We start from the raw sequence: 27,725 nt of genomic DNA, 5'->3' as shown, positions 1-27,725 counted from the left end.
AGGGTGAGTGTGCCTCGCAGTTCTGTGGATGCTCAGAGTCGGAACTGACGGTGTCGGATTCGGGGCGACTTCAGCGTGGATGCACCCTCGTGGTCATTGACCGTGTCTCGGCGCTGCATCTGACTCGGTGGGGAAAAAAAGCCTGATCTGCCCTGTTATCTAACGTCGAGTCGGGAGATATACGCAACTTGGTCCGCATCATGAACGGTCTTCCTGAGCAGGCTCCTGAGCAGGCTCCTGAAGCAGCCTGGATATCGCGTCGAGTCGATCTGAGCGGCTTCGGCGGTATTGGATCGAAAGCCTGCTTCCTGAGGATTATTCGGGTGCTTGCACCGTCCTGCTCAATGACCATGATGCTGTCGTCACCGGCCGGAACCTGATTTCCCTGATAGTTCTTGCAGGATCCGAGTGCAACGAATTCTTGGATCTCGAGGTTGCTATTGCTTTCCATGTGCCATATTCGGCTGCAGTAATTCAAGCTTCTGCTTCATTTCAGCTATGATATCCGGCCTGGCGCTGTACGCTCGTCCGTGGAGCAAAGTTGCTCATGTACAATATGTTTGCTCCTCTAGCTCACGTTACAAGTATCGTTCACTGCGGGCATAAATCTGAGGAAGCTTGCTGCAGCGCTTGAACGATCCGGCGCTATGACCTGCAGCCTTTCTGCCCCTTCCCTCTCTTCTCGTCTTCATCCGCGAACGACTCGTCCGCCGTCTCCTCCCCTGTTGCAGCCTCGTCCCAGCTTTCATCCGCACCACCGTTCACGTCCACGTCCGCTTCCCCATCGGTGCCCTCCATGCCCTCATACGTCACAGCCTTCGAGGGCCTCTTCGACGCTCGCGCCCTCGTCAGCCTCGGCACAGGCTCCTCCTCCTTCCCCTCGTCCTCGTCGACCGACACAGCCGGATCCTCGCCCTTAACTTCGTCCTCCTCCCCCACGACCCCCGACTGCGCTGCCTTCTTCCGTCCCGTGCCTTTCTTCGCCGACTTCCGTCCCTTCGTCTCCAGGGTTTCCACCTCCGCGGGCGGCCTCAAGCTCTCTGCAATCAATCGAATCGCCATCAGTCCCCAACTCACTCTAGCACGATTCAAAAGAGGGGGAGAGGAGGCCCACCGTGTATGACCGGCTCAAGCCCGTATATCCGATACAAGTGCAGAACCGCCTGCTCCTTATCCTTCGCCTCGATCATCAGGTCCACGTCGTCCGGCAGGTCCGGCGGCAGCGCCTGACACCTATCCGCGTGCGCGCGCTTTTGCATGACCGTCTCTGCGCCCGGACGCGGCTCGGACAGATGCTGCTTCGGGCGGATGCCGCGCCGCTCCCAGATCGCGCCCGCCCGACGAATGATCTCTGCGGGCGGGATCGACGAGGGGTAAATCCAATCATGGTGGTAGTCTAGAATACGTGTATTCGTGAGTATGTTGATAGCGGAAATAGGAGGGGATGGGCAAGGCACGAACCGAAGACGAGCGGGATATCGAGCTCTTCGCATAGAGGGAGGAGGTCCTCGGCGTTGTAGCACATCTCGTCGTTCTCGAGCACGATCCGGTCCTTCACGTTCTGCGGCAGCAGCTCCGTGAAGGACGTCTTGATGCGCGCCAGCGCGGCCGCCTTGTCGCCGTACACCCCTCCGCCCTGAAAAAATTAGAGGTCAACTCAATGTTTGGCAAGAGTCACACAAAGATAACAAACATGGATGATCATCACGCTATCCTTCCCCAGCCCCATGCGGTCTATCATCTCGCAGTGGTACTTGAGGTCTCTCACCGCGTTCTCGACCACTCCGTCCTTGGGGCTGCCGAGCTGCGTGAACTGCCCAGGGTGCGTCGTGAGCCGGTGCCCGTACTTCTTCGCGAGGTCGCCGACGGCCTTCAGGTCATCCGCGCAGTATTCGAGCGAGTAGCCGTAGATGGGATGGGACGCGAAGGGAAACATCTCGGAGGACATCCGCATGAAGCGTATCCGGTTCGCTTCGTTCCATTCGATGAGCTTGAGCAGGTCGCGCACGTTCTGCCGGCCGAGCTCTTTGACCCATTCGAGCCCGTTCTTCTTGATCGAGTCGATACTGCAAAGACGAAGAGGTAAGAGAGAGGGTAGCAGCGAGCCGCGACGCGCGAAGAACCATACCGGCATGTACGCGAGCAAAATATAGCTTCCGCTGCAGGCTTTTTATTGCGCAGTATGGTGTTCAAGCACGCGTACCCTGAAGAAACGTCACGTCAAGAATGAAACGGCTGTAAACAGGTGTATTTACCTAACCGGCCTTTGAACGTCGTCTCCTTCCTCTCCACATCAGGGATAACATACACCGGCTCGGGTTTGGGTGCTCTCGGTTTCCTTGGCTTCTTCACTTTGACGCCTTCGTCGGGCCCTTCTGCGCCTTCCTCTTCGCCATCTGCGGTCACCTTACGTTTCTTCGCCACGCGCTTCCCCTTTCCTTTCGCCTTCCGCTTGGCAGGCGCTTCCGTACTCGGACTCGGCAGCGGCGTCAGATCCGACTGCTCGCCATCCTCGTCCTCCTTCGCCGCGACAGCCTCGTCTGGGTCGTGTAGAGGCTGAGCGTTTTTCGGAACGTGGGCCGAAACCTCAGCGGGCTGGACGACCGCTTTGCTAAGCGGAGGCGCGCGCTTGCGCTTCTTGCTGGGCGGAGGCGATGGTAGCGTGCCCTCGTACTTGGCCGAGATGGTAACGCCTTCGACCTCGAACTTTTCGACGACGCGAGGCGGTGAGGAGACGGCGGGGGAAGAGATGTTGCGTCGCGAGCTTCGTCGGACCGATAGGGGTGTTGCAGGTAGCCGAACGGGTGCCATGATACTGATGGGTATGTATTTAAGCTTGGTGCCAACTATCGCAGGGGATGCTCTGTGCAAGCAACCTAGATGGAGTAGGAGCAGAGCCACGATGTCTTTGTGGTGCAGATGTCGCTGGTACTAGGAGGACGTCGGTGAAACGCGAGGAATATCGTCAACGTTGTGAGGATATCGGTCTTCGTCGTATGGAACAATGAGCAAGTAGAAAAGTGTAGTAAGCAGTGCGCGGCATTTTTCTCCTGTCCCGGCGTTTTGTGGTGGGCGGCGGAACGATCGAAAGCGCGCTGAGGTCATCGTGGGGTGGCGCGCACCGCGGCGAATCGGGCGGTCCATAAAAGGAAATAACCGAGCGACGAGGCCCAGAATCTGGGTCCTTCAAAAGCGCACCATTTGTACTGCGACGCCGCCGAGAAGAATTGCACAGCAGACTGAAAGCTGACGAGACCCCGTTGCGCGTGCTACGGATCCGGAGGGAGATCTTGTGGAATGGCAGTTCCGCACGGTTTTTGTTGGACATTCCCGTTTGCCAGAGGATATCCCCTGCGAATTCGGGTCGTCGACGTTACGTGAGGAGGTGGTGAGGATAATTTTCCTGGGCCTGTGGGCTAGCCGCGCATAACACGCAGTCGTCGTGTCGTTCGAGACATGGCATGGTCCGTTCGATGATGTCATGTACCGCGTTGCAATTGTACGCAGCGACACCTCTGCGCATGCAGCTAAACTTGTTTGTACATCTTCGACGTCGACCATTGCGGATAGGCTTATGTTCTCCCCCGCACACTGAGGCGTCGTCGCTCGTCTGAAGATCAAAAGATATATCACTGCGACTCCCACGGCGTCCATCCCGGCTTGCTCACACTCACGCAAGCTCAATAGCTTGCTGAGCAATCCCCTCCTGCGTCAGCCATGCGCGCGCGATCCACACGATAAGTAAAGTCTATCCGGCCTTCCGGGGCGAGCTTCTTGCTTCGTCATCTCGTGGCCACCGCAAACTCAGGTCGCCCATGTCGCCATATGGTCGCATATTAAAAGCCAGCCTGGGCAGCGTCCCTCCCAGACTCTCCAGCTCTTGTCTGCGTACCCATCCGCGTCCATTCAGCGCGTCCAGCTTCGCCAGGGCATCTCCATCCAGTCGCAGTTCCTTCAGTAGGCGATCACTGTCAACAATGTCCGGAGAAAAGCCGATCTTGCTCTACACTCTCGGTACGCCGAACGGGCACCCCATCTCCGTGTTCCTCGAAGAGCTCAAGGCGGCATACGGCGCCCTCGACTACGAGTACGTCTGCCGCCCTTTCCTTCTCTTCCCTGTCCGTTGCCGATGACGTCATCTCACTCACGAAACGAACTCGAACAGCGTCTACAAGATCAACTTCAGCGCGAACGAGCAAAAGGAGGACTGGTTCATCAAGCTGAACCCGAACGGGCGCATCCCGACTATCGTCGACCGCTCCCGGAACAACTTCACGGTCTTCGAGACGTCCGCCATCCTCCTCTACCTCGCGCAGCACTACGACAAGGACAACAAGTTCTCGTTCGACCCCGTCAAGGACGCGGACGACTACAGCGTGGAGCTCCAATGGCTCTTCTTCACCGTGAGCACCCTCTTCCCGTCTGCCTTTTCGAACGAGAGTGCTGATGGCATGATCTAGCACGGCGGCATTGGCCCGATGCAAGGCCAATCGCACCACTTCAGGCACTACGCCCCCGAAGACATTCCCTACGCCAAGAAGCGTGCGTCTCCACTCCGTTGGTCCACGCCCGTAGGGCTTATCTGACTCCGTCCAGGCTACCTTGACGAGACCAAGCGCCTCTACGGCGTGCTCGAGATCCGCCTCAAGGACCGCGACTGGCTCGCGGGCCCGGGTCGCGGCAAGTACTCGCTCGCGGACATCAAGGCCATCCCTTGGTACGCCTCCCGCCCCTTGCCTCCTTCCATGCTCTTCTGTCAACTGATTCGTCGCGCAGGGTCCGCCACCACGCATACGCCGGCGTCGACACGCTCGACGACGAATTCCCGAACGTCAAGGTAAACCTCCCTTCCCTTCTACTCGTTCACTGTGAAACTGCAATGACTGATCCGGTCTTGTGTTAGGCTTGGATCGAACGTGCCGTCGCTCGCCCCGCCTGGGAGATCGGCCTTAAGGTCCCCGCGTGACTGCCCAAGCTTTGAGCGGAAAGTGAACGAAGTGTTGTATGATATGTAACGAAGGATATGAGATATGAGATGTCCACTGAGTGGCCGTAGAAACGGCGTCTTCGAAAAATTTCGGGAGCCAGGAAATTGGAACGCGCGCGCGGAAGACTTAAGAGTATCACTGCGGGAAACAGGCCGAATCTGGGCAAAATATATCAGAAACAATTGACAAAATAATTCAGAAAAGTTATGAGATAAGTTGACCCAAATGATGTCAAACTTACAGCAAAGAGACCGGGAAAGTATTCATATATCTGCATCCTTAAGATAAATCTGTCATAACTTCAGACTAGCTTAGCTGCAAATATGTCAATAACAACCATAGTTACTACAGAATAAGTTTGTTATATGTTTTCCCCAGATTTTAGGGATTTCCCGCTGTGTATCTCAAATCCCGATTGAGTGACACAACAACGCCACTAATTACTATACTTGGCTGCGAGCTCACCACGTTTCAGTGAAACGAGGCACCGAGGCGATTGCGAGTGAGAGCTGTTGAGTCCCGCATTCACCAGGTACCTGCTTGCAAGCCTGTCAACAGAAGAGGGTCTGTCAACATGTCTAATGCGTATGGGACCAAAGGCGTCGAGGTTCGCAAAACATGGGACAAAGAGGAGTACGCCCAACGGGCGAAGCAGAAGGACGAGGAGGAGAAGGAGCGCATGAAGGAGAATGAGGATAGGATGAAGCAAGGCTCGCATACACCCCCCTTTCATTGCCTTTGATATAAGTGGGACTGAGACTGTGTCTTTGTATCCAGGGAAGAAACCGCGCAAAGGGCGGAAAGAGGATTTACCAAAGCCGACGGAGCTCATGAAGCGGCGCGAAGGGTCATTAGAGCTAGACAAAAATCTGAACAAGACGATGGTTGTACAGAACGCGGGAAACCGTGGGCCTGGTGTACCAGGGTTCTACTGCGAGGCGTGCAACCGGACATATAAGGACAGTGCCGGCTACCTCGACCACATCAACAGTCGAGCACGTACGTCCCATTCGCTTGCATACCGTTTGTTCACAGGTTTGCTCACATCTGCGCTTCCGTGCAGATCTGCGTCAGCTCGGCCAAACAACCAAGATCGAGCGCTCGACGGTCGAGCAGGTTCGCGCACGCATCGCCTACCTGCGCGAGAAGACGAAGGAGGCCTCCGCCGCGAAGTCCTTCGACTTTGAAAAGCGGCTTGCCGAAGTGAAGGCGCGCGAGGCCGCGCTCCGCGCTGAGAAGAAGGCACAGAAGCGGGCAGCGAAGGAACGCGTCCGGGAGGAGCTCGCGAAAGACGTTGACATGGACGCACAAAACGATGTCGCGTCCATGATGGGCTTCAGCGGTTTCGGCTCCTCCAAGAAGTAACGCGCCGGGGCAGCGGTGGCAAAGGTTCGATACGATACCCTACAACGGCAGCACTGTATCTCTAGTCAACGATGTATCCATATTCATACACTTTCATATTTGCTTTACGATCTCCCTTAGGCCTGCTCAAGGCCACGCCAATGACAGCACAAACTTGACATCCGCCACCTCCTGCTCCTCTTCGATCAGCACCTTCTGCCCCTCCTTCCTTTGTGTCACGTCCACCGGCACGTTCCGCACCGTCTTGCTAATCAAATCCGCGTGTGCGCGGCTCGCTTCTAGCAGCTCCGTGCCCGTGCCCTCCTCGAACTTGTAGAACACGTCTACGTCGTCCGTCGCCTGCAAGCCGGCCTTCTTCCGCAGTTTCTGGACACGGTTGATCAGTTCGCGCGCAAGCCACTCATTCTTGAGCTCGGGGTGGATCTGAATGTCGAGGCGCACGACTACGTCGTTGTCCGTGTGCGTCGCGTACTGCTGTGCCGCGCACTCGGCGGCACCGAGCTCGAGGTAACGCTGTACGGCGAGATCGCCCTCAACGAGCTCGATCCCGGCCACGGTCACCTTGCCCGTCTCCATATACGCCTTTACGTCATCGCTCGACAAGCCCGGGAGCGCATTCTTGACCTTGCCGAGGTCCTTGCGCAGCTTGCGGCCGAGCACGGCCCAATCGGCGACCGCGCGGTACTTGATGCCGGTCTGTACTTCGTCGGATGTGAAGACAATGTCCCGTACGTTGAGCTCGGACTGGATGTAGCGCTGGAGCGGCTGGATGTCTGATAGGTACTTGTCATCTGCATGGAAAATCAGGAGCTCCTTGAGCGGAGTCTGTGTGAGGTCGTTAGATCAGTTCCTGAGTCGCATGAAACAATTGGAAGCTTGCCTTGAGCGACAGATTGTGGCGTTCACGGATGGTCCGCGTGAGCTCGATGACGGTTTGCATCCGCTTCACCTGTCTTTCGATGTCTTCGTCGAAGTACTCCTCCTTGACCTCCGGGAACAGCAGGAAGTGAATGGATCGCGTGTCCCCTGCTGCCGGGTCCCCCGGGATGAAGGGGCGTAGAGACTGGTACAGATTCTCGGTCAAGAACGGCGTGTATGATGACTAGATCGGTCCCATCAGAATGCGAACGTTCAAAAGATGGAAGAACAAACGAACCATGGTCTTGCACAACGTGAAAAGCGTCTCGAACAGCGTGTTCAACGCCGCAAGCGTGTCCTCCTTCCCGTCCTCGCCCTTCAGCCTCCGGCGGTTGAACCGGATGTACCAGTTCGTTAGCTCGTCGACGAGGTCGAGTAGGCGCGGGATAATGGTATACAGCCTGTAGGCAGCCATCTCCTGCCGAACGAGCTTGATGAGCGACTGGCAGCGCGCGAGGATCCAGCGGTCCATGACATTATTCGACACCGGTGCATGTGGGTTGTACTTGAAGTCAATCTCGCCAGTCTTGCGGTGGAGTGCCACCTGGCCCAGGAAGAAGCGGAAGGAGTTGAGCCAGGGCAGGAGCACACGTGAAACAACATCGCGAACGCCGTCCTCACGGAAGCGGAGGTTGTCGCCGCGAACGATGGGGGAGTTGACAAGGTACATTCTGCGAAGAATTTGGTTGAAGGCTGAGGCTGCTTCGATTGCATATTGTCACATACCTCGTAGCGTCGGCGCCATATGTGTCGATGATGATGTTGGGGTCGGGGAAGTTGCGCAGGCTCTTGCTCATCTTCTTGCCGTCTCTAGACAGACGAAGGATATTAGTATCGCACGACACAAGTGCGACGGCAACGTACGCTGCGAGCACCAAACCGGTAACAATAACATTCTGCCATGGTGCCTTGCCAAAAAGGTGTGTGCCCAGAACAAGCAAAGTGTAGAACCATCCACGAGTCTGATCAATACCCTCGGAGATGAAATGCGCCGGGTAAGTGCTCTCGAAGAGCTCCTTGTTCTCGAAGGGATAGTGAAGCTGAGCGTACGGCATGCTATGCAGACAACGCGTAAGCTCAGATCGCAACGACCGCAGACTCTGAAAGCTTCGACGCACCTGCCGGACTCGAACCAACAGTCAAACACCTCCTCCACTCGCTTCAGGACACCCTTGCCCTGTCGCGAGGGGATGGTGATGTTATCTATTTTGTCACGATGGATATCGGTGATTCCTGTGATGCCGGACAACCGTTCCAGCTCCTCGACCGAACCAACGCAGACGATCTGCGAGGGTCAAAAGCATGTTCAAACTTCTCCGATCATTACCTGATGCGTAGACTGACCTCCTCTAGATCGTCGCTAACCCATAGCGGGATGGGAGTTCCCCAATACCGGTTGCGAGATACGTTCCAGTCACGCGCGTTCGCGAGCCAGTTACCAAACCGGTTGTCACCAACGTTTTGGGGGACCCTGGAACCTCAACCCTGGTAAGCGCGAGTGTAAGCATAGCATAGCATAGGACCTGTACCAGCGCGTTCCTTGGTTGTTCTTCACGAGTTGCTCGACGATGGGCGTAACACGCACGGACCAAACAGGAATGGCGCGATACAGAAGTGGGGTACCCGATCTGAGGTGCGACAATGATCAGGTTCATGAGCATCAACATGGACGTGGAAACGACTTGCCTCCAGCAGAATGGGTAGGAGTGGTTCAAGGTCGACTGAACCACCAAACGACCTTTGGCCTTCAGGTACTTCTGAATGTCCTTATCCGCGACCTGTGTATCATTCACTTCAACGAGCTGCATCCGCGCAGAGGATCCGTGGAGATTGCGCATACCTTAACGTACTGTCCTTCGAAGTCAGGGGCAGCTTTGGTGAACTTGCCAGAATCGTCCACGGGGGAGGGCGGCATCTCGTCTTCGCGGATGATACCGTGCGCGAGTGCAATGCGGTGATCATCTTCACCATATGCGGGCGCTTGGTGCACGATACCAGTACCGTCTGCGTCGGTCACGTAATTGTCGACGAGAACTCGGAATGCCTTCTCCCCGAACTGAATACATCGTTAGCCCTCGACGAACGGCCAGTTGACAATGAATATGGATAACTTACCTGTCCGACAAAGTAGTCGAAGAGCGGGATGTATCGCCACCCTTTCATCTCCGAACCCTTGTATGATCCAAGCTTCTTGTACTTGGCCTTCTTCGGGTCCTTGTACAGAGTACGGAGGAGATTTTCGTGTAATATGAAGTTCTCCTTCCGCTCTTCGTCGTGAATCTTAATGTAGGTGTAGTCGGGATGGACGCACAGGGCAAGGTTGGAGGGGAGAGTCCACGGTGTGGTTGTCCATGCAAGGAGAGACGTCGAGGGATCGTCGGCGAGGGGAAATGATACCGTTACTGTACCACCAAACACAGTTAGCCAGTTATCCATCTGCTAAGATGGGGGGTGACGTACCGGCGGGGTCATTGACATCTCGGTAATCGAGTCCAGCCTCGAAGTTCGACAAGGGCGTCAGACAACCCGTCGAATAGGGCATGACCTTCAACCCGCGATAAACCATTCCCTTCTGGAACAGCTGGCTGAACGCCCACCACACGCTCTCCATGAAGCTCAGGTTGAGCGTCTTGTAGTCGTTGTCAAAGTCAATCCACCGGCCCATACGCTCAACTGTCCTCCTCCATTCCGAAGAGTAGCGCATTACAATCGCGCGACACTCCTCGTTGTATCTGTCGATCCCCATCTTCATGACATCGTCGCGTCCGGTGATGCCCAGTTTTTTGTCGATTTCATGTTCAACAGGAAGTCCGTGCGTATCCCATCCAAAGCGACGGGTGACATGATGTCCACTGACATGAGCATGGCGAGTTACGATGTCCTATACGATGGACGAAGATCATGCTTGTGCAACATCTGGAAGAACTTGTCTACGCACCTTGATCGTCCCGGCGAGTAAATGTCCATAATGGGGCAGACCGGTTGCGAACGGTGGGCCATCGTAGAAGGTAAATTCAGGCCGCCCTTCCGAGAGCTTCAAGCTCGTCTGAAACGCATCGATCTCTCTCCAGAACGCGATGACTTTTTCCTCCTCCTTCGCAAAGTTGAACGGGGCGGAGACTGCTCAACCTCAGCACGTGTTACAGATTCTCGCGGATCTACTCACTATCGTGAGGCGGGAACGACATGTTGTTGTCGCCGTCCCTGCTCAACCTTCCGGTATTTATCGACAGGCGGTGACTCGGGTGCAGAAATGACTTGGAATGCTCTCTGTAAAGCTTGATCTGGTCGTAAATCTCCTTGGGTCGGGTTAGGGTTCAGACGAGCACCGCCACTTAGCCACGTGGTGTTGTTCCTCGCTCTCGGCAGCTATTTCGAGCTCATCTGCCGTAAGGTCCCCATCGCGGGTCGGACGACTCCACGCTCGCAGGCTCATTCTTTGCTGCGTGCTGGATCCCATGCCCTGCAATCTTGACTAGAACTACAGCCATGCGATCACCGGCCCTTACATACCTCAGAATAACCTCTCGTCTGCTCTGGCTGCTGCTACTCTGCTTAATTTCTCCCGCAAGAGCATGGATTCAATACGCTAGCACGGGCAACGCGACGATGACACATTACACAATGGCGGAGGGGACTATTACTGCCTGTGGATGTACTGGGGACAGGTAAGCAACTCTTCCCTCTGGTTAAAGAGCACAACGTGATCTTCATGCCGTTCGTAGCACTAAATTCCCTACCGCGGCTCTTTCAGAGTCTGCCTATGGGAGCACCACCGCCTATGGCCCATCATGCGGACGTTGCTTCAACCTGACGCTGCTGAACACGTTCACGCCTGACCCACCCTTCATCCCGGACACGCATCCTAGCGTAATCGTGAAAGTCACCGATCACTGTCCATTGGGAGGTGATTGGTGCAATGCCACGGATACCAAACCGAACAAGCAAGCGCAGTCTTCCGTATCCGAGGGATGAATAATGACCAATCTCTACGCTTAGAGGTGGGGAGTTCCTGAACTTTGACCTCGTTTGGCCGTCCAAGGCAATCCCGGACGATTTCTTCCCTTCAAATAAGACGTTGTATGGTACGTGGGCATGTCCTGGAGATATGTTTGTCGCCCGTTTTCACATCTTCACGTCATGCAGGCTTTACCGTGAGTTTCCCGTGCTCGAAGTAAGGTGGAGAGGGCAATGAACGGATACGACGTGACACAGGATTTTGGCGTCTGGAACATCAGTTACGAAGTCGTACCGTGCTCGGAATGGAAAGGGTGGAACGACGCATCCGCACTCGGTAGTGTGCCCACTCTAGGCGATGGCGCATGCTGTCCCGCTGATCCAACCGTGAGTCGCCCTTCGTTTCAAACACCGCTCTTCTGGAACACTCCGATCAGAACTCGAGCAATACCTGTCCCTCTTTCTCAGATGCCAATGGAATCCCGTATGTTACTCTGTCATCCTATCATGACACTGCTCCGGCTGATGCTCGGCTGCCATAGGCCAAACACCGCATCTAGCTCTGCTTCAGGAAGATACTTATACCCGATTGGTTCTTGGATAGTGTCATACCCTCGCCTTTGTATCTTTACGGTTGTATTCGGTTTGCTGTTTGTTGGGGCATAGAGATTATACCATTCTCGGTTGTGGATCAGGGATTATTGGGAACATCAGCACAGTGCTATCTATCCTTATATACCTTACAATAGTGCATATTGTGACATTCGATCAATCAACTCGTCAGCTTGTCCAAATAAGCATGTATCCGGTCGGCCTCCCTCAATCCACTAATGACTGCTCCCGCAACACTGCCCCTGTGATTCATCTCAGTGTGTTCACCCGCGAATGCGAGCCGGCCATCCCACAAGGGCTTTCCTAGCTCAGCGAAGTCTAATGGTCCCCTGCCCTCGCCAATGATACTTGGGGTCGTGGTCGCGCCCAGGGACAGCGGGTCTTTGTGCCACTCTGTTCTGACGCTCGCCGAAGGGGGAGGCGGCGTGATGGCCGGTTGAATTCGGCGAACGAGGAAGTCGTGCGCGGCGCTTGTGACCTCCTCGAGGGAGTATGGCGCCAATCCCAAAGCCGGAGATGGGGAGAGGTAGAAGAACACGGTCGGATGTGGCTTTGGCAGCGACGGCGCGGCGTATGAAGCTGCGACGATCGTATTCGCGTCCAACACGCTCGCGGCACTGTCTTCCGCACTTGATTTGGTAGGCAAGAAGGTGAAAGATCCGACCGTCGCGGCGTCCGGCCACCACGCTTGCTCGTACACCAAGCAAAGTTTCTCTAGGACGCCGACGTGCGTCCCCTCTATAACCTCTGTCCTTCTCTTCGGCAGAGCGGGTTCGAACAGCGTCGCTGCTCGCTGCTTCAAAACGCCCAACGGGATCGTGCACAGTACCGTCTTCGCCTTGTATGTCGCTCCCTTGTTCGTCGCCACCTTGACGCCCGCATACTCTTGCACGACGATATTGACGGTTTCGCCAAGTTTGACCTCCGCGTTCCCAGTCTCCGTGGCGGCCTCGACGACCTTCTCAACCAGTCGCTGAAAGCCGCCCTCGGGTGCTGCATCTGAACCAGCGAAGTTGTCCTCCCAGCCCGTCCACCGCAGGCTCACGCGCTCCAGCTCTACCCCGAAGGGTATCTCAAGCATTCTGGCGAGCGATTTCGCGGAAGACGCCGCGGGAGATGCGTTGATAGAAGATTGAGAATTGAAGAAGAAGGATGCTAGGGAGGTGGAAGCGGAGATGGACGAAGCAGGGGTGTCGCGCGCGTAGCTGCGTGCGGCTGCGTGGGTCTTTGATAAACTCGATTGAAGATCGGTCGTGGCAGCTTGTGTAAGGCGTCCTGGCGTTGTCACCATCAGATATCACTCTCAGAGATTCTGTCCTGAAGGGCAGATTCACCTTCTTGGTCATAAATGACGCTTTCTGTGGGCTGTGACAGATGTGTGGCCTATATGTCGCGGGTAAGTGTCATGGGTTTATACAAGCTATGAACGGTATAACAGACCGTGCCGAGCTCTTTCGCGATGCCCTTCGTTGGATTGCCTTCCTTGTAGCCTTCGGGCAAGACCGTCAGATGGAAACCATCTCATATTATGCAGGGCAGAGACCATGTATCCAGCTACAGCCTAGGTCAACCGGCGCGTGCATCCCCTCCTCGTACGTCCTCGCCCGGCCTCCAATACGGTCTCTTGCTTCAACGATAATGACCTTGCGACCTTTTTGAGCGAGTCGGCGAGCTGCAACTGCACCGGCCCAGCCCGCGCCTATAACGATGGTGTCGATTTGTCTAGACATATGAATGTTCGATATGCGAAAGGGTCGAAGGCAAACTGGAGATGATTGCCAAAGCGGCAGATCAGTACATAGTGACATGGCCCGATACCGGGCCGGACAGCCTGTCTCTCTGTTCCACATGTGCGCCCTCCAGAAATGAAGAATTGAAGCTTCCAAAGTTAACCCTCCCAACGCCCGACGTTGACAGACCTTGAGCGGACTTGCCTTGCCTGAGCAATATCCATATATTCGTGCTTTTCTGGGAGGAGTCCAACGCCGTTCATTGGCATCCACCATTTAACCCCAGTGTGGTATGGATTCCGCCATCCTTTCTGCCGAATGTGGACTAATAACTGAGTTGAACGTTGAAGGATAGAGTCGATGCCGAGGCTTCCGCCAGAGCTGATGATTGTCGTCGTTGACGCTCTGCACGATGGCCTGTCTATTCCCGATCAAGCAACACGCAAAACCCTGACCGCGCTGTGCTCCTCGTCCCGCTTTCTCTACAACCTCGCCATCCCGGCGCTCTACTCTTCCATCTCCGTACGCGTCCCGAGAACATGCGAAGAGCTCGCGCGATCCCCGCACGTCTCAACCCATTTTGTGAAGATTTCGGTATCTATCCTTGGTCGCAGCTCAATAGCCATGATTTCTACGCTCACATGGAGACACTATGCTCGCTCCTCATCCATGCGCGCGAAACGCTGCGTACCATCATAATGGACCTTCAGTTCCGGTGGTTTGGAACCCAAGATGTTGGGCGCCCCGCCAAAAACCTCCTTGGCGATACGCTCAAAACTCTTCCTGCGGTAGAAACCGCCTTCAACTGCCAGGACGAATTCTTCTGTAACATCGGAAACGCAGTACGCCTGCACGTTGGCTACCCCTGGCGGCATTGGGAACGACTTCGCCGTCTTGCGTTGGAGGAACCCATAATCGAGGAACGCCTCTCATCTACGTGCCTAACCCTGCCTTGTCTCGAGGTTCTTGTCATGTACAATCCGACGTTCATCACGCGCGATGTCAGTCCGCTCGTCACGTTGCTCTCCGGATGCGACCCTCGATCTGATGGGCCGTTGACCGTCATCGCCATCACCGACCATACCGAGGTAGACATGTTCGCCGGCGATAGCGCTCGGCAAGTCCGTGACCTGGCCAAAACGTACCCGAATCTCCACCACGTCGGTACGCCCATGGACTTCCGAACGCGACAGGATCGCTCGCATGTCAGTCGGGTTTGGATCAGAGAACTGGCGGAGATAGGGTCACTATGGAACCTCTGAGGAAAATGCACATGCGGCTACTCCAACTCCATCCTCGCCTGTCTTTTCTTTATCCAGCTCGTGCCCCTAAACTTTGTCCGAACGGTACGGTATCCGCACCACGACGTGTCTTGACAAAAGGTCATTGTCAGCCCATCCGACATCACCCGCACCTTCGAAGGATGTGCACTTTTCATTGCCGTGTTTCAATACCGCGAACTCTCCCAATGTCCAGATGACGGACTCCCCCAATGTGAATATGAAGAATCAGATAGATAAAAATGAGCGGTATGCCTAGCGCGCGTATATACCGATAATCTATAAGGCTACTTCTCAAGGTCGTCGCTGCGGACCTTCCGATACTCGGCGCGCGCCGCGCCGCTGAAAACTCGCCTGGCCCACTGCACGCCGCCACAATACCAAAAGGCCGCAAGAGGGACGCCGATCACGAACATACCGAAGATGATGCGCCTGAACGGATGCGCGTCAGCGTACAGGTCGCCAGGAACCGGAACGTCGGCGTCGACCGCGTCGTCGACAGGAATGGTCTTATCGGCCGCAGTCGTGATCGGCGACGCATCCTTGACGGTGGTCTCCTCAGCGGCAGCAACGATCGTCGTCGTCGTCTTCTCAGGCGTCGCAGGGGCGGTGGCGATACCGAACACGGGCTCGTCTTCGCCGTCCTCATCAGCGTTTGCGTTTGCGCCGGCCTGTGATAACGGGGAAAGCAAAAGCCCTTTTATTGGCAAGATGTCTTTTTTAACAAACAAAGAAGGACGGGCGGCTTAGAGTTCCCCCTCGGCCTTCAGCGGTACCTGTTGCTCGACGGGAAGCTCGCCAGAGGCCGCGATGATGACATCCTCCTTCGGGCGGTCGGATGGACCCTTCGGGACGTTCTCTGCAGAACGAGTCAGAATATGAAGCATGGATTCTCAAAAATGCGACGAACCGATGGCGTGGACGATGTCCATGCCCTCAAGGACCTCCCCAAAGACAACGTGGCGACCATCAAGCCAGCCGGTGATGACGGTGGTGATGAACTACGAGGGTTGGGTCAGTTCATGCGAACTGAGATTGAGACGCTTCGACGTACAAATTGGGAGCCGTTGGTGTCCTTGCCAGCGTTAGCCATAGAGAGAAGACCAGGCTTGGAGTGCTTGAGCTTAAAATTCTCGTCCGCAAAACGGTCGCCGTAGATAGACTGAAAACATGTCTTAGAAAGGCTCCATCACAGGTCAAACTGAAGCCAACCTTTCCGCCAGTGCCATCTCCGCGGGCTGCTACCAGTCAGAGCATACTCTTAAGAAGGTGGCCGATATCACGCACTGAAGTCACCGCCTTGAATCCTACCAGTCCGCACATTAGATCGGTAGACACGACTGGTTAGATGTGGGAGACGTACATAAAGTCCTTGATGACACGGTGGAATTTGGAACCCTTGTAGCCAAAATCGGCCGGAAGTTCAGTGCCGTCCTTCTTCACGCCGGTAGCCAAAGCGCGGAAGTTCTCGACGGTCTTGGGAACAGTCTGCGCCAGTTATGAGTATGACGGAGGCCCGGAGAACGAAACCATACGAACACCGCCGTAGAGACCCATCACGACTGAGTTATACCATTAGTACACAGCTTCACGTTAACTAGAAGAGAGACGTACTACGCCCAAGATCCTTGTCGCCATGCTTGATGTCGAAGTAGACCTTGTGAGTGATCTTGGGGCCTTTCGCCGCCTCGACAGACTGCACCGAGAACAGCGCCGCAACTGTGACGAGCAAGACCGCAAGCGAAAGCTTGCTGAAGAACATGGTGAAGGAAGTTGAGAAAGGATGGGAGAGCTGCTGTCCCCGTACCTTGCGATCAAACCCCGGGAGACGTGGCGCGAAGGACTTCGATACACGTGATGAATTCCATCTTCGGCATTATTTCCTAGCATTGACTTTGCTGTGGGCTCTCTTCACGATGGACGATCTCGTACTCAACCTTGCTGAAGATACTGGGGTATCAGCTAAGAAAAATATCGCAAAGAAGGGTGGGAGATGGACTGATCGGCACGTAATACGCGTCCATAATTCATCTACTTCATTCGTTGACTCAATATATCTAGAGTTAAAGCTAAGCGGGTAGCCAAGCGGAAGGACAGGCATCATGACGGGCCCGCGCAAGCATCTAGAGAAGTAGAAGACTCTCCGAGGCCACCCAAAAAAGCTCGCATCACGCCTTCCACCGAACAGCCCTCTGCTGCCCAGGAAACTTTTATCACTCCCGCTTCCACACAAACTCGACCCCCGCATCAAATTATCTCGTCACTGTTCACTTCCAATCCGAAGCCGGATGTTCCTCTCCCTGCATCGAATGTTCCAAGTAAACCGGGGCGTCCCAGCAATGCGCCACTCATGGATATGTCGACTTTCACCGGGTTGGGCCTCGACCCCCTCATAGCGACCTTCCTAACCACGAAAATGAACATCGCGAAGCCTACTTCAATTCAACGAGCTGCTTTGCCAGCTCTGATACCACGCTCGGGAGAGGAGCCGAATACTAGGGATGTTTTCATTCAGGCGCAGACCGGATCCGGCAAAACCTTAGCTTTCCTCCTACCGATAATCCAGGACCTCTTGAGTCTCAGTACGCTATCCTGGATAGACCGGTCCATCGGCACGCTCGCGATCATCATCGCACCCACACGAGAGCTCGCGAAACAAATATACGATGTCCTGGAGGCCTTGCTGAAGATGCGACTCCGTCCCGAAGACGCCAACGCAGACGACCCTACCTCCCAGCGCATGACCCGCTGGATAGTTCCCGGCCTCCTCACTGGCGGTGCAGATCGCAATCATGAGAAAGCACGCTTGCGGAAGGGCGTACCTATTCTCGTCGCAACGCCCGGCCGACTTCTTGACCATCTACAGAACACATCCTCGTTCAACGTCGGAAAATGCCGCTGGCTTGTTCTCGACGAAGCCGACCGGTTGATGGAACTAGGCTTTGAGGAAACCATCACCGGGATCCTGAAAGCGTTGGAGGGACGACGAAAGCTCGCGATTCAGGCCGTCAAAGAGGGGAAGAGCCTGGAGCCTGGAGGATGGGACTGGGATCGGCGTAGGAGAACCTTGCTCTGCTCAGCCACGATCAGGGAGGACGTTCAGAAGTTGGCAGGCGTCGCGCTGAACGACCCCCTCGTCGTCAAAGCTACCGTCGGCGACAAGTCCGACAATGCGTCCTCCGCGACTCCGGCCGCCCTCACAGGCGACGAATCTGCCATTTCCACCACCACGAAGTTCACACCTCCCTCGCAGTTATCTCAGAAATACGTTGTGGTTCCCCTGAAGCTCCGCTTGGTAACGCTGGTAGCATTGCTTCGGTCGATCCTCGCTCAATCGGAAGGCTCGAAGCGGACGTGCAAAATCATTGTTTTCTTCAGCTGTACGGACTCGGTGGACTTCCACTGGCGGTTACTTGGTGGGACTCGGATGGGCGGTACTGATCAACAAGAGAAAGGGGATTCGGATGAGAACGAAGACTCTGACGACGAAGATGATGACACAGAGGGTGATAAGAAACCGCGATCCAAAGGCAGCCATGACGACGTGGAGGCCAAGTCTCCTCTCCTTCCAAGGGCATCCATCTATCGGTTGCACGGTTCCCTGCCTCTCCCCACTCGTCAAGCGTCCCTAAAGGGCTTCGCCCATGTGCCGCGGGACCAGTTGTCCACGCCCAATCATTCATCATCGTCAATTCTTTTCTGCACCTCCGTAGCCTCGCGCGGACTCGATTTGCCCTTCGTACGCGCTGTCGTCCAGTACGATCTACCCACAGAGGGCGGCGCGACCGAGTACATCCACCGTGTCGGGCGAACGGCGCGTGTCGGCAAAGGGGGCGAGGCGTGGAGCTTCGTACTACCGAGCGAAGTGCAGTGGGTGCAGTGGGTAGAGCGGAAGATGGCTGGTGACGCGACTGCAGGGGAGAAGCAGCGCGATCAGGATCAGAGCGTTAGTTTGCAGGCGGTCGCGAACGAAAGCGTGCTTAGCAAAGGCTTCTCCGGAGGGCCGTATCATGAGCGCGCGACCGAAGTGCAGCTTGCTTTTGAGCGATGGGTGCTTCGTAGTAAAGAGGTTAGTGACGTCGCCAGCTGTACTAAACGCTTAGCTGACTCGTGATGATTTGAAGCATCTGGCTCTTGCAAGTCAAGGATTCTCGTCCCACGTTCGCGCGTACGCGACGCACCCGTCGGACGAGAAACATATCTTCCACATTCGCAACCTCCACCTTGGACATCTTGCCAAATCCTTCGCTCTTCGCGAACCGCCCAGCATGGTGAAGAAGGCCAAACAGTCCGCGGCGAAGGCTGGCAAGAAGTCGAAGCCGGCGGATGGGGCAAAAAAGGCGAATTCGTCCGCAACGAAGCAACCCGAGGCTCATCGAAAGTCCACGAAGGAGAAGCAGAAGAACTGGGAAGAAGACCATGACAAGGATGCGGAGAAGCGGATGAGGGAGGCGGTTCGAGCGCAGGGAAAGACCCTGAAGAAGGCTGGCGTATTGATGAGCAACGACACGGGTGAGTTCCAGTTGGCGTCTGGCGACATGTTGGAGAAGCTGGTGCGCGGCGGGTGATCAAAACCCATGAACTCTGCCATTGTGCGCACAATGGCCGCCTCCCTGGATGAATTACTCGCATGTTTGCTGCGGGCCTAGGAGCGAGGGAACGACGTCGCAACACACTACCTTTCCTTGCCTTAGCATCAGCCCCACGGGCTCATGGTGGAAGTTGGTAACCTCGTGGGGGATCATAAACCATCGATCGAGGATTTCATCTGCAGCGCAATACCTGTACATCTGTGAACCTCGTAACATGGCTATGTAACCATGATTGTAACACTCGCACACCGGTACACTACTACTGCGGTCGAATTAACTGCGTCTACAACTGTGCAACAGGTGATTGCCAGTGCAGTGCCACATTTACTTTTGGCATATATCGTTTCTTCACTGCGACGGTCAATCAAGCTGGCCTACCAGTTATGAACGATATTACTATTGGGCCTGACGACATCTGACCGCAGTCCATCCTCAACCGGAACGTAACTGTGAAGATCGTTTCAGTGGACGAATACGTCGCCCGCAACCTCGGTCAACACAGCGAGGACTTCTTGCGCGGCTGGGCGAAGACATGCGATGGGCTCAGGCCCGGCGAAGCCGCACACATAGATCCGCTCTTCACTCAGATTCTCGACCGTGAGCCGCAGAGCCTGGAGCAATACTTGAGGGAAGCGCTGCTCAACGAGGGTGCTGGAAAGACACGATCACGCGGTATGCCTACAAATGATAGATAAGACTGTCAACCTATCTGTCGATATTCACATGTAACCCTGCGCCTGCAAACGCCACCAGTCGTAGGTAGATTTTTCCGCCTCTTCTTCCCGGCGTCGCTCTCCTGATTGTGCGATGGCACGGTTCTGTGCCTGTGGGGAGGACAAGGCCGAGCGCCAGACGGTGATATCGAGCGGGCCCGTGCGCCTACAGCCCCACGACCGCAAGTCTCCAGAGATTAGCTTCGGGAAACGTAGCCTGATCTGATTCCACTGTTCGCGGGTGTAGCTCTGCTCCTCGCAAGGTATGCTGTAGTTGAACTCGATACTGGCGTATGGGACCTTGGAAAAGTCAAAGCGCCACGCCTCCGGATCAGGATCCCATTCGGAGTGGAGGTCGACGACGATCGACCGAATAGATGGGTCATCAGGCTTGAAAGGAGGAGGGGCCTCGCTCAAAGGGCAGCGAAGCTCGATCGCCTTTGGTTTTCCGACGCGCTGCAAAAGGCCCGCCGTCCTTGAGTTGAATGTGCCAAGGCTGATGCTGTCCAAACTCAGTGTAGCATCGTCTTCGGGGATGTCCTCGAAGCCCTTGAGAGTGAGTTGGCGCAAATGCGTCTTCTGGCGGACGATGAAGCTCCAGAGCCCCGACGATAGGCTTGCAGGCCCGTACGAATCGTCGCATTCGAACTTGATGGAACTTAAGCGCGTGAACTGCATGCGCATCAACGCGTCCACCACCGCCTGAGGCACTGCGAATGCCGCGGGTCCGTCGAGCGTCAAGCGGCTGTCCCTGATTGTGAGGGTGCGTACGTACGCAGACTTGGTGCGCAGATGAGCGAGTCGGGCGGCGATGGCGGCGTCGTCCCAGTTTTCGAAGGTGACGTCTTTGTCCAGTGGCGTCAGGCGCTTCAAGGTGCGGTCGGGACCTCCCAAGCTCCCGAAGGTGGTCGCGCTCCATAGCGGCGTCTGGGGAGCCGTCAGGTGCCGGTCGGATGCGTTGTCTGCACCGGCATCTACGCCAGCGACGCGGAAGCGTAGGACGTAGTCGGCGAAGATCCAGTGAGCGGTGATAGCATTGAGGCGTTTGCATGTCATGGAGAGCGCATGCAAGGCGGCGGGACCCTGCGGTTGGCTGTATTCCGCATCACCGAGGTTGCATAGAATTTCAGCAACAGCGAGAAGCGACTCGGCCGGTAAAGAGAGTAGAGTACGGCGGCGACTCGCCATGCCGGCAGATAGAGTTCGTTGGGAGTGGCCGAGTAGTACTTCGAGAACGGATTACCTTCAGCATATATAAAGAAATAGAATCCGATTCGTGGCCTACACGACGTGGGTGTGGTGGGTCGCGATGTCAACGGTCGCAGTCCACAGTACAGAAAGGTCACCACGAGGCCGCGTGCGATACGTCCAGGAAGGAACAAAGAGACTAGGGAGTCACCAACAAGACGAACAGCATTACAGCAAACCTCAGGTTGAACCAGAGGTCCGATCCAAGAGCGAGAAGCAGCGGAAGTCTGTCTGACGCGCGGTTCAACCTGCGCGAGCGTCGACGATGTCGCTCGCGACACTCTCGCGACGTTGCTGCGGCTCGTGCCGACCTTCGACTCAACTTCGTCTTCATCGAAGACAACAATGGCCACAGTCGTCTTCAACTACGTCGAAGATGCCAACCCGAATCTGGTAGGCGGCCTTGCGACTTTGCCACGAGAAGCATTCACCAACCTGCGGTTGTACACTAGGTCTGTTGCATATGCCGGTGAGCGCTGGCACTGCACTCGCATTTGCGAAAGAACGTGAACGACGGTCTCTAGGGCACCGTTCGTGGAACCATGTACCACACGAACGTGCTCGCATACATTCTGCCGGCCCTGTATAATCCGATCGTTGGAGGTCTCCGAGCATTGCCCAGTCGACCGCTCGACACTATGCTTCGAGGATCTCGAGCCTCCGAACCCGCTCGTGCGCAACGTACGTCCTGTGCTCAACCTACGCCCTCATTCCGAACAGTCACTCAGTCGTGCCATAGCTCGTGGATGAGTTGGTAGTCGAGTGCCCACAACGATCTGCCGGATGCGATCATCGTTGTCAGCGACAATTACTGTCATCACACGTAGCGGAGTGCGAATACGTCGCAGTAGAGTGTCCGATTGAAGGGTGTTCGGAGGTGGTGCAGAAGAAGAACGCTACGCTCGACGTACATGAACGTCTTCACTGCGCCCAATCATCGGACGATGTGGGCAGCGAGGTTGAATCGGAGGTACGTCCGAGTCGTCACCATAGTGCTCCTCATTTTGATATCTGATTAGGACGAGGGTGAAATATTGCGCTGCGACTACTGCTCCGAGTCTATAGGCCGAATCACTGGACACCGATCGGACTGTCCACTCGCACCCACGCCCTGCACGCACGCCTCCTCTGGGTGCCCCTTCAACGGCACCCTGGCGTCTCTCCCTGACCACCTCCTCACCTGCCCATACGAAGCCATCAAGGGATTCTTATCACTGCAAGCATCCCGCGACGCCTCTCTCGCTGCCGAGAACGCGCGACTTCGGGAGGAAAATGCGGTGCTCAAACAACGTTTCGGCGCGATGGAAGGCATGATGGAGATCATGCGACGCGAGATGCAGGCTTTGAAGGGCTCGCTGGGGCCGTGGTACCGCCGTGATGTGGAGGGCGACTTATATGCGCCAACAACGACGACCTCCGAGGATTTCGGGGTGCCCGAAGTGGAGTTTCCGGAGGACCTAGTCGCTTCGCCTGACAGCTCAATACCCCCATCCTCTCCTGAACTGGTCAACCTTGCCGCCTATTTTCCACCTGCGCCAGCTGATGACGCGGGCAGCACTGCTGGCAGTCCCAGTGCCCCGCCTAGCTCACGCCGGCGCCAGAGCTTCACCCCGCTTCTACCAGGTGCCACCCCATACTCCACCAGCCCCATGTCCACGCAAACGCAGCTTAACCTTTACTCGCCCTCCATCGCGCCCTACTTTCCTCACCTTTCCATACCATATCACGCCCACGGATATGCCTCAAGTCCATCACAGGTGCAGCAGATCCAGACGCCGGCGCAGACGCCGCTCTCCCACGCTTCCTCCGTCGCGCCTCTCAATCTTTCCACGTCGCTGGAGGGAACGCTGAACGGCCTGCGCGATTCGATCGTCGCGCTTGCGTCAGCGCTCGATTCTGTGGGAAGGCGGAGCGAATTGACGCTTGCGACCGAAACCCTGAGGCTCAACGAGGACATCGGAAGCGTGCGCGCTGTCCTCCACGGGCTTCGCATGCAGGTGAGCGTTGCTGAAGCTTGCTCCCCTCCTTCGCCGTGGGCAAACTTTTGACAAACTCTTCTTTCCAGGTGCATTCGATTATGATGGACCGCAACGCTCAAGTGACCGGGCGCCCGAATGACGCACCTTCGGGGCCAGCGCGGCTGGTCCCAGGCATGGGCGCCGCCCTTCATCCGCCGATGCCGCTGCCGTCCCCGTTCCCGAAGCTCTGAACGACGCAGTTTTGCTCGATGGCACGCGGCATCGGGAGCGGCAATGGGGAGAACCTACAAATCTCGGCGTCTTCGGGGTGGAACGGGGAACGGTCTTCGATACATTGCCAGGAGCTCGCTCCTCCCTTCGCATTGATGCAGGCGACCTTACCTTTTTCGCAAGGGATCGTTCCGCGATGTGGAATTACCTTGGTAGGCTGGTTCAGGTCGAGCTGAGCTAGAGCCGAGCAAAGCGCCGAGGCGGTCTTTGCCCTCCGTTGCGTTCCGCATCGACGCGGAAACCGGCGGCGGAGGAGAGTAGGGGGGGCAATGCAAAGCGGCTGTTGGATCGTCAGTCATGAATCTTGCGCGTTGGTCCCACAGACCGGCGCTTGACCTGAATAGGTGATCGCCGAGCTCTGGGGCTACTCATAGTAACAACACCAAGTGTGCCCTACCACCCGTGTCCGCTTATTCGTCTTGTATATTGCACGCCACGTATTCAGATCTTCGATTAGAGCGCAGCCATCAGGCGACGTTATTATGTTCCTGTTTTCTACTTAGTACGCGACTGATTGCATGAGGGCGATTGGCATGATGGGCTCAGGGAGCCGCATGTCCGAAGAAAACGGACCACGGATTGCTACGATACTTTGTCAGGACAACTGAGGCCAATTGCACTCAAGGTGCGGATAGACGGGTGCTTTGTGAAAGGACTATCCTCAGGTAGGTAGGTATATATTACCGGGCACGGTCCATAAACAGGAACAGCCCTACACCGGTGTTTCGCGGCTTTTGTGGACCACGTAAGCCGACACACCGCTACGCACCGGATGGAAAAGTATCGATATCTAATGCATGTAATACATACTCTATGTCGTACTACAACGTTCAGAGCTCGAGTCACATAAATCATACCTGTCATAGTCCGCGAGAGCAATCTATTCAATACATTCGTCAAAGTCAGGCTCGTCTGGGTCCTCAGGATCATGCACTCCGGGCTCGAAATCGGCATTGTCTCGCACACTGTAAGCTTCGGGAGGAGGTTGAAATGCGGGTGCTGCATAGTACAGTTGCAGGACGTCCTTGGCATATCGAGCAGTAGTGGGCGTGCAATCCTGTAGAGCCACCGCATTCTGCAGGAACGCGATGGGATCTCTCGCAATCAAACCGCGCAGTGCCAGTGTGGGCTGTGAGCTGCATTCAAGAGTTGACGCAACTTATCGCCGCCAGTACTGACCCTTAATTCTCGCATCTCGCGTCCATGTCTTGATCGGTGTCTGTTGAGTACTACACAACGAGGGTAGTAACACACAGAAGCGTATATCGAGTCCAGGGAAGTCCGGTGACGATGACAACTCGACGTGTAAGTCATGAACCCTGCAAAATATACCACCTTCATTCACATGATCATACCAGCAGTCCAGGCATGCCCGCCCAGAATCCACATAAGCCCCTCTCTTCACTCATCGCCGCTGCTCACCAGAACGTCTCAATTTGGAGTGTTGCTTTTGAATATCGACCTGTCCAAACCTCGAGCCGCGTTGATGGGATGCAGTGCATTGGACGCAGATTGCGAGGATCCAGCTGCTTGTTCCCGTTCGGGCCTGAGTTCCGCTATCACATCGCTTCTTACATTCTACTCGCAGGCTTCCGCACTGAACCTTCGTACCATTCACGATTCTATGTCATCCTCAGGCTCTGAACCGTGCTTCGTATATGAGGTCGTCTGATGCGCCGAAGATATGCGTCTAGCTTGCATCAATCCTGCCAAACTTGCTATCGTAAATGTCTTTTCCCGGCGCATCCCAGGTGGTCCTGACTGCGACGTACTTTTATCAGAATACCGGGTGCCCTTCTTGATGCCAATTTCATGAACATGCATATGGTAAAGGCGAATTCTCGGCTGATACTCCATGCAGCGGCGCTATGTATCCAACACGAGGCGGCGTCGTTTATCTAGGCCATGGCTGATATATGTGGCTCATCCTCGCCCTAGCGACTGCGCTTCGGTCCAGTCATCCCACAGGAATGCAGCTCCCGACCTGGTATACGTACGTCTCTTTGCAACACCGGCCGACACCCATAATGACATGACCTGGATTAGGAGGCCAACAACGCAGGTGGTGCTGATGGGCATCACCTGTTTTGCGACTCCTGGTATGTACAGCGCCCTTGGAAATCTCGGCGCAGGAGGTACGCAAAACGTATCGCTCGCGGACACATCTACGGGCGTGCTGTACGGATTTTTCGCGCTCGCTGGCCTGATCAGCGGAGGCATCACAAACAGTATATCATTTAATTGCGTGGCTCCATCTATTTGATTCCGTTGCGTTCCAGTGCTTGGCCCACGGCTAACACTTTTCTTGGGTACCCTCGGATACGCCTTATACACTGGGGCGCTCTGGTGGTATGCTACTTGCCCTATGAAGCATGTGAGTGGCTTACTGGATGTTTTTGTGCTACAGCTATCAGACGCAAGGCACCCGATGGTTTCTTATTTTCTCAGGCGCTGTGTTGGGTGTTTCCGCCGCACTGCTCTGGTCCGCACAAGGAGCCGTGATGATGTCGTACCCCCTGGAGAAGGATAGAGGGAAGTCGTTCGCCATCTTCTGGGCAATCTTTTCGTTTGGCTCCTTCATTGGATCAATCATTGCTCTCGCTATCAATATCGAGAGCGGGAAGCTGAATGCGGTCTCCACGAGCACCTACATTGTATGTCCCATCTTTGGAGCTCTTCACTAACATCTCAACGGTGGTCACGCAGGCATTTCTAGTGATCATCTTCTGTGGCGTGGCGTCGTCCCTCCTGATCCTACCACCCGATCGCATCGTCAGAGGCGATGGCACGCTCGTCACTGCCCAGAAGCATTCGTCGATCAATACGGAGCTGATCGCGATGGCTCAGATGTTCACCGACTGGCGGGTCGTCGCTCTGATTCCTATGTTCTTCGCGTCGAACTATTTCTACGCTTACCAAGGCGCGATCAACTTTGGCCTATTTGACAGTCCTACGAGAGCCCTGAATGGAACGCTTGAAGGTGTCGGGGCCATTGTTGGGGCGCTGATGATCGGTTGTTTCGTCTTGGACGACCCTACGTCAAGAATCAAGTTTAGTCGTGCGTTCATCACAGGTGATGCCAGATATTCTCTTTGATCCTACATGCCTAGGCCGCACTCGTGGATACATCGGGCTCGGCGTCGTCGTTACGATCACCATCGTTGTGTGGGCGGTAGCTCTGAGCTGGCAAGTGACATTCGATCGCGCGGATGCAGCCAGAATGCACGCCGAGGGCACCCTCATCAATTATCACGAAGGGAGGTATCGAGGAAAGGCGGCCTTGCTATTCTTTTGTAGGCTCAAATCATGACATTAATCAAGGACCGCATGCTGACACACCTATGCAACAGATTACTTCAGCGATGCATGTTATCAGGCGCTTGCCTATTGGATCATGAGCGCAATCACTAATGATCCCTTTCGCCTTGCTCGCTTCGCCGGTATCTACAAGGCCATTCAGTCCGCCGGTGGCGCTGGCTCTTTCGGCATGGACGCCGTCGCAACGCCGTACTTTAACGAGCTCGTGAGTCTTGCCTGCTGAGCCAGTGCTCGTGCGTTGTGGTTTTCTCACCATATGGCAACACTTCAACGCAGCTCGCAAGCTGGATCCTCATGCTCGCCTCATTCCCGCTTGCCTTCCTCGTCATCCGCACGGTTAAAGAATCTAACTACGAAGATGAACAAGTCGTGTATGTCGGCGATGTCAAACACGGGGCCGTGGAAGCTGGTGAACTCAACTCGCCACCGGTCGAGGAAGAGAAAGCGAGCTCGTCCAGTATCGATGCATGAAGGCATCCAATGTACAGTCGTGATTCGAGTTCCTACGAAGCTTATACTGTTCAAGAACTGTATATCTGATGCATCGAAATAGGAGTCACTGAGGCTATTCACGACCGGCAAGCAAGTTCCATCGCAGGATGTGAATAAGTCACACGTTGTATGTTACGTCGTGATCAAACGGCATCGCCCTGCCGCCTGAGTTTCCACATATTAATTGATCCTGGCTGGTGGGACGAAAGAATTTAGACCTTTATCTCTCTGAGCGAGCGGCTCTTTGATGCCCGGTGTGGCTA

General features: G+C 55.5%; 11 protein-coding genes across 11 annotated transcripts; 5 read left to right on the top strand and 6 right to left on the bottom strand.

Moving 5' to 3' along the window:
• Nucleotides 1–1,088: 1,088 nt before the first annotated feature.
• On the bottom strand, nucleotides 1,089–2,811 carry PUNSTDRAFT_62507 (UV-endonuclease UvdE; the record flags this gene model as incomplete). Its single annotated transcript, XM_007380754.1, has 5 exons — nucleotides 1,089–1,396; nucleotides 1,462–1,636; nucleotides 1,694–2,066; nucleotides 2,129–2,204; nucleotides 2,256–2,811. The coding sequence occupies 5 exons, from the start codon at nucleotides 2,809–2,811 to the stop codon at nucleotides 1,089–1,091; spliced, it is 1,488 nt and encodes a 495-aa protein (XP_007380816.1).
• A 1,166-nt stretch (nucleotides 2,812–3,977) lies between these two features.
• On the top strand, nucleotides 3,978–5,730 carry PUNSTDRAFT_42595 (glutathione S-transferase C-terminal-like protein; the record flags this gene model as incomplete). The annotated part of the gene is made up of 7 exons (XM_007380753.1): nucleotides 3,978–4,087; nucleotides 4,166–4,403; nucleotides 4,461–4,542; nucleotides 4,597–4,717; nucleotides 4,777–4,837; nucleotides 4,904–4,954; nucleotides 5,521–5,730. 7 exons carry the CDS (start codon nucleotides 3,978–3,980, stop codon nucleotides 5,728–5,730), a joined length of 873 nt encoding a protein of 290 aa, XP_007380815.1.
• A 749-nt stretch (nucleotides 5,731–6,479) lies between these two features.
• On the bottom strand, nucleotides 6,480–10,459 carry PUNSTDRAFT_111501 (isoleucine-tRNA ligase; the record flags this gene model as incomplete). Its single annotated transcript, XM_007380752.1, has 14 exons — nucleotides 6,480–7,178; nucleotides 7,234–7,455; nucleotides 7,510–7,942; nucleotides 7,998–8,081; nucleotides 8,136–8,327; nucleotides 8,390–8,556; nucleotides 8,616–8,742; nucleotides 8,801–8,899; nucleotides 8,958–9,049; nucleotides 9,112–9,327; nucleotides 9,387–9,673; nucleotides 9,732–10,152; nucleotides 10,210–10,391; nucleotides 10,438–10,459. The coding sequence occupies 14 exons, from the start codon at nucleotides 10,457–10,459 to the stop codon at nucleotides 6,480–6,482; spliced, it is 3,243 nt and encodes a 1,080-aa protein (XP_007380814.1).
• Nucleotides 10,460–10,760: 301 nt separating this feature from the next.
• PUNSTDRAFT_63586 (uncharacterized protein) lies at nucleotides 10,761–11,770 on the top strand (the record flags this gene model as incomplete). The annotated part of the gene is made up of 5 exons (XM_007380751.1): nucleotides 10,761–10,939; nucleotides 10,997–11,224; nucleotides 11,271–11,360; nucleotides 11,459–11,615; nucleotides 11,666–11,770. The coding sequence occupies 5 exons, from the start codon at nucleotides 10,761–10,763 to the stop codon at nucleotides 11,768–11,770; spliced, it is 759 nt and encodes a 252-aa protein (XP_007380813.1).
• A 230-nt stretch (nucleotides 11,771–12,000) lies between these two features.
• PUNSTDRAFT_62709 (amine oxidase) lies at nucleotides 12,001–13,648 on the bottom strand (the record flags this gene model as incomplete). Its single annotated transcript, XM_007380750.1, has 4 exons — nucleotides 12,001–13,115; nucleotides 13,175–13,223; nucleotides 13,281–13,330; nucleotides 13,384–13,648. The coding sequence occupies 4 exons, from the start codon at nucleotides 13,646–13,648 to the stop codon at nucleotides 12,001–12,003; spliced, it is 1,479 nt and encodes a 492-aa protein (XP_007380812.1).
• An 818-nt stretch (nucleotides 13,649–14,466) lies between these two features.
• PUNSTDRAFT_118757 (uncharacterized protein) lies at nucleotides 14,467–14,978 on the bottom strand (the record flags this gene model as incomplete). The annotated part of the gene is made up of 1 exon (XM_007380749.1): nucleotides 14,467–14,978. A coding segment is annotated over exon 1 (276 nt), but the record flags the coding sequence as incomplete, so codon positions are not given.
• Nucleotides 14,979–15,596: 618 nt separating this feature from the next.
• PUNSTDRAFT_62611 (uncharacterized protein) lies at nucleotides 15,597–16,612 on the bottom strand (the record flags this gene model as incomplete). The annotated part of the gene is made up of 8 exons (XM_007380748.1): nucleotides 15,597–15,709; nucleotides 15,761–15,851; nucleotides 15,905–16,012; nucleotides 16,063–16,088; nucleotides 16,138–16,157; nucleotides 16,214–16,338; nucleotides 16,390–16,412; nucleotides 16,465–16,612. The coding sequence occupies 8 exons, from the start codon at nucleotides 16,610–16,612 to the stop codon at nucleotides 15,597–15,599; spliced, it is 654 nt and encodes a 217-aa protein (XP_007380810.1).
• A 486-nt stretch (nucleotides 16,613–17,098) lies between these two features.
• Nucleotides 17,099–19,717, top strand: PUNSTDRAFT_98343 (DEAD-domain-containing protein). The gene is made up of 2 exons (XM_007380747.1): nucleotides 17,099–18,919; nucleotides 18,975–19,717. The coding sequence occupies exons 1-2, from the start codon at nucleotides 17,201–17,203 to the stop codon at nucleotides 19,416–19,418; spliced, it is 2,163 nt and encodes a 720-aa protein (XP_007380809.1). The 5' UTR covers nucleotides 17,099–17,200; the 3' UTR covers nucleotides 19,419–19,717.
• A 444-nt stretch (nucleotides 19,718–20,161) lies between these two features.
• Nucleotides 20,162–21,343, bottom strand: PUNSTDRAFT_124714 (uncharacterized protein; the record flags this gene model as incomplete). Its single annotated transcript, XM_007380746.1, has 1 exon — nucleotides 20,162–21,343. One exon carries the CDS (start codon nucleotides 21,341–21,343, stop codon nucleotides 20,162–20,164), a length of 1,182 nt encoding a protein of 393 aa, XP_007380808.1.
• Nucleotides 21,344–21,710: 367 nt separating this feature from the next.
• Nucleotides 21,711–24,111, top strand: PUNSTDRAFT_141696 (uncharacterized protein). Its single transcript, XM_007380745.1, has 6 exons — nucleotides 21,711–21,796; nucleotides 21,856–21,872; nucleotides 21,928–22,084; nucleotides 22,143–22,373; nucleotides 22,423–23,400; nucleotides 23,469–24,111. Exons 1-6 carry the CDS (start codon nucleotides 21,749–21,751, stop codon nucleotides 23,610–23,612), a joined length of 1,575 nt encoding a protein of 524 aa, XP_007380807.1. The 5' UTR covers nucleotides 21,711–21,748; the 3' UTR covers nucleotides 23,613–24,111.
• Nucleotides 24,112–25,622: 1,511 nt separating this feature from the next.
• On the top strand, nucleotides 25,623–27,441 carry PUNSTDRAFT_111495 (MFS general substrate transporter; the record flags this gene model as incomplete). The annotated part of the gene is made up of 8 exons (XM_007380744.1): nucleotides 25,623–25,645; nucleotides 25,699–25,880; nucleotides 25,932–26,001; nucleotides 26,060–26,306; nucleotides 26,359–26,710; nucleotides 26,763–26,945; nucleotides 27,003–27,175; nucleotides 27,247–27,441. 8 exons carry the CDS (start codon nucleotides 25,623–25,625, stop codon nucleotides 27,439–27,441), a joined length of 1,425 nt encoding a protein of 474 aa, XP_007380806.1.
• Between the last annotated feature and the right edge of the window lie 284 nt (nucleotides 27,442–27,725).

Source organism: Punctularia strigosozonata, assembly GCF_000264995.1.
Source record: "Punctularia strigosozonata HHB-11173 SS5 unplaced genomic scaffold PUNSTscaffold_3, whole genome shotgun sequence".
NCBI lineage: Eukaryota > Fungi > Basidiomycota > Agaricomycetes > Corticiales > Punctulariaceae > Punctularia > Punctularia strigosozonata.
The sequence above is the reverse complement of the archived record's forward strand: the minus strand, read 5'-3'. Positions and strand labels throughout refer to the sequence as shown.

What these genes read in the sequence shown, in the direction of transcription:
- PUNSTDRAFT_141696 (XM_007380745.1), top strand. Translation starts at nt 21,749, where the DNA reads ATGGCCACAGTCGTCTTCAACTACGTCGAAGATGCCAACCCGAATCTG. An exon ending in GCAGCGAGGTTGAATCGGAG is followed by an intron (nt 22,374 to 22,422) that starts GTACGTCCGAGT and finishes ATATCTGATTAG; the next exon opens with GACGAGGGTGAAATATTGCG. An exon ending in TCCACGGGCTTCGCATGCAG is followed by an intron (nt 23,401 to 23,468) that starts GTGAGCGTTGCT and finishes TCTTCTTTCCAG; the next exon opens with GTGCATTCGATTATGATGGA.
- PUNSTDRAFT_98343 (XM_007380747.1), top strand. Translation starts at nt 17,201, where the DNA reads ATGGATATGTCGACTTTCACCGGGTTGGGCCTCGACCCCCTCATAGCG. An exon ending in GGGTGCTTCGTAGTAAAGAG is followed by an intron (nt 18,920 to 18,974) that starts GTTAGTGACGTC and finishes GATGATTTGAAG; the next exon opens with CATCTGGCTCTTGCAAGTCA.